The 4010-nt window shown below is 40.7% G+C and overlaps 1 protein-coding gene across 1 annotated transcript; it reads right to left on the bottom strand.

Moving 5' to 3' along the window:
• Positions 1 to 1451: 1451 nt before the first annotated feature.
• On the bottom strand, positions 1452 to 4005 carry LOC119343828 (putative disease resistance RPP13-like protein 1; the record flags this gene model as incomplete). The annotated part of the gene is made up of 2 exons (XM_037614585.1): positions 1452 to 1882; positions 2101 to 4005. Coding segments are annotated over 2 exons (1932 nt in total), but the record flags the coding sequence as incomplete, so codon positions are not given.
• Between the last annotated feature and the right edge of the window lie 5 nt (positions 4006 to 4010).

Genomic DNA, 4010 nt, shown 5'->3' on the forward strand with positions numbered 1-4010 from the left:
TTTTTTCCAGTTTCAAATTTATGATTCTTTTTCAAATTCTTAAAAATTTTAATAATTTTGCAAGCAATTTTCCAAATTCGTGAACTTTTCTAAATTTGATGAACATTTTTCAAGTCCACACATTTTTATCCAAATTTGTGGATTGTTTTTGAATATGCAAACATTTCAAAATTACTTAACATTCTTCAAATACGTATATATTTTTTTGAATTCATCAACACTTTTCCGGTCTGCAACATTTTTGAATTTGTGATGCGAACATTTTTTTGAATTCATGATTTTGTTTTAAGTTCACAAACATTTTCCAAAATTCATGAAGTTCTTTTGAATTCATGACCTTTTTTTAGTACGTGAATGTTTTCTGAATTTCATGTGCATTTTTTAAATTTGTCAACATTTTTTTGAATTGGTGAACATTTTTTGAATTCATGAATATTTTTTGAATTTCATGAACATCTTTTGAATTCATGAATATTTTTTGAATTTCATGAACATCTTTTGAATTCAGTAATAAGTTTTTCAATTCAGGAACTTCTTTGAATTCGTGAAAAAAAAAGTCCACAAACATATTTTTTGAATATGCCATTTAAAAAAAGGGATTTTTTTAATTTGTGAACATTATTTTGACCTCACCATTTTTCTAGACCTGTTGGGCGCGTCGCGCTTGCTCGCTGGGCTGACCCATGCAGACAAGGCTGTGAGCGATGCATCATTTTTTTTGGTCGCTACAAGCACCGCTATTTTGTAGGTTAAATAAAACTACATTACACTCTTTTTTTATACCCCTCGGTTTCAAAAAAAATGCCGTCGATTTAGTATAAAGTTAGTATATTTCGTATGAAGTTAAAAAAAAAAGTTTGTACTAAATCTCTGGCACTTATTTCAAGACGGAGGGAGTATCAAATCAAAAAACATGGTGGTTGGGCTTCCTCTGCTCGAGGAAACTGAAAATGACCTGAAACAAAATGGTGGTTGGGCGGCCATACAATATTTCAAGACTGTGGCCAGTCAGGTGTGGACTGCTCTTCTTGAAATCAAAACCTGAAAGAGAAGCTACCTGCAAAAGAGAAGAGAAGCCAGTTGTTGTTACGTCCACACCACCCTAATTACCAAACTGAAACTCAACAGATCAGCAGCATTGAGTTCAGTTTCAGAACCTGTAAAATGGAAGCTAGTTGAAGCTTGTTGTCAGCCTTAAAAGATCTTACTGGAACATGCATGCATGGACATGCCTTTCATTTTCATTTCAGTAGGATGGCTGGCTGGCTGGCTGGGTCAAGAAAGAAACAGAGAAAAAATGAAGCAGAAACTTGAACGGGATGATGCTTTGTTTGATTGATTAATTAACAACCCCAAACAAAATGTTCCAGATGAAGGAGCATCGGATCTATCAGCCTCAACTAGTACAGTATATGCGACCAAACGATGAAAGCAACACAGACACAACTAACTAGTAGTCAAGACTGAGCCTGAACAAGCAAATAAGTATATTGAACCAGGTATAAGAAGCCATACTATAGTCGTGATCAAACAATCAACAAATATAGGAATACTCTCCTATTACATAGGAGTATATATCTTTATTACTTGAGCATGCATAGAGACGGCCGATGGCACCTGATCATTACAGCCGAAATTGTTCATATCGTCAGAGAGTTCACAACTACCTTCCTGCTTATAACAAGGTGCCGTCGGCTTGAACTTGATATCCTTTTGCCTTGGGTATTCCCAAATCCCAATCCAACACAATGTCTTGAGAGTTAATTGCCAGCTGCAACCAACCGTCGACGTCTGTCCATGTCTTGAGATTCAGAGCACCCATGCAACTCCATGTCTTAGGAGGAGGAAGATAGAGCTAATAGATGGGACCCACATCAGTTACCTGCAAAAAAACAAGCCCTTGTTAGTCTTACTTCTTACATCAACACCACCACTGTAGCAAACTGAAACGAAACTGAAACTCAAACTGAACAAATTAATCTACTGACCCGGCTGAGCTGAGCAGCAATACTAGCTACACTCGTGCTCTGCTCAAAACGATCGACAAATTTACATACACGGACAGCCTGTCTTATTACAGGCGAGTTCAAAACTGCTTACCTGGTTATGACTTATGACAAGTTCTTGTGGGAGCCGTCCAGCTTGATACCCCTTGCCCTTGCGTGTGCACCTGGCATCTGGTCCACTAACCTCCCAGTGTTCCTCATCCAGCTCAAGGCTGTCCAGCACCGGGACACCCTCCAGCAGCTTCAGCTTCGGGCAATCGTAGATGTCGACCGTCCGCAGCTTGGCGAGGCCGCTCATCCTCTTCAGCTCAGGGCAGTGGTACACTCTGAGCTCCACAACTGAAGGGAAGTTCTCCACATATTCTAGAAGCGTGAGATTATCTAGCACAATGGTTCTCAGATTATACCTGCGGTCACTAGCAAGTCCTGGGGGAAGGTGTGTCAGCTTGCAGTCCACGATTCCTAGAAGCTCTAGAGCTGGCATGGCTATGACTTTGTTCTGCTCCTCCTCATCCTCCCAGTCCCACACATTCAATCCGGACAGCCCACTCAACATCAATTCTCTCAGACTTGAGAATGCGACACCTCCATCTCCCCTTGCTGCATCATGGGTCTGGAACTCAGGCCCGACATGCTCGACGGCTGGAGCATGCCCGATCCATAGTGTTTCCAAACTGCGCATCCTGCACAAACCATCGGGTAGTCGGGTGCAGCAGGTTATGTGCTCTAGGACAATATGCTTCAAGCTCTTAAAGGTTGTTGCCGCTGGGGACTGCAACCAATTTGGTAGTCGACGACCAAAATATCTTTGTATTCTCAGTGTCTCCAATCTAGCAGGTGAAGGGCAGAGCTCATGAAATACAGACTCTATTCTCTCTTGTTGCTCCACCCCAATTTGGTGCACTTGATCTTCCTCCTCTTTCTCATCCTTGTAGCAACTTAACTCCAAAAATTCTAGGCTCTTCTTGTTGCTGATCTGGGCACTTTTAGCAACTGTACTACCAGGCACATTTTCTAGACTTTGGACTCCAAGACTTCTAAGATGTGAAAGAGCCTCCAACTCTTCTAAACTGCACCACTCCCCATCCATCTTTACTGGAAACCCATAAAGGGATCTCAAACCTGTTAAACCACCAAATCCTCTTGGTATAACATCTACACTGGACCAACGTAAGTCAAGACATCTTAAAAACGCTAGTTTTGTGATGCTGTCTGGAAGCTTGTCCAACTTTGTACATCTCCAGAGCTGAATGTGTTGAAGGAACCTCATCGTATGGATGTCATCTGGAAGTCTAGATATGTTTGTATTGGAGAATGACAAGTATCTTAGGTGTTTCAAATTACACAAAGTGTCTACTAACCAATCAGATTCCTCAGAGCTAATATGCAGTACCCTTAGACTAGCAAAATTTGCCAATGAACCACCAGGTTTAATCTTACAGTCTACCAATAATAATGTCCTCAATCTTTCTTGCTTCTCTAGGATAGTCCACTCTAGTTCTGAATGAGTTGATTTTATTGAGAGACGGCAGAGATTTTTGTTTTCTGAAAGAAGATTTCTAATGTCAACTTGATCCTTGTGAACCACTAACACTTCTTCTTTAGCCATAAATTGAGCAAACGAGCGGACAACATCATGCAAGGTGTACTCCCATATGTTATTATTTGAATCATCGGGCTCCAAAAGATTCCTAGCCACCAACTCTCGATGATAATCATCCCCTATTTGTTCTAGATCGACCTGATCTGACTCCGACCTCCCATCGTGCTGAACAAACCCTTCACAGATCCACATGCTAATAATTCTGTTCTTCTTAAAACCTGAACCCTTTGGGAGAAGTGAGTAGTAGAGAAAGCATTGCTTCAACTCTGGAGATAAATCATCATAGCTCAAGCTTACTGAGTAGTTTAATTTCTCTCCTGGCCCGTCTTCTTCTTTCCAGCCAAAATCCTTGTGCAAAACATTCTCCCAGTCACGTTCATTAGGATTTCTTGTGCTTAACA

Source organism: Triticum dicoccoides, unplaced genomic scaffold, assembly GCF_002162155.2.
Source record: "Triticum dicoccoides isolate Atlit2015 ecotype Zavitan unplaced genomic scaffold, WEW_v2.0 scaffold142326, whole genome shotgun sequence".
Taxonomy (NCBI): domain Eukaryota; kingdom Viridiplantae; phylum Streptophyta; class Magnoliopsida; order Poales; family Poaceae; genus Triticum; species Triticum dicoccoides.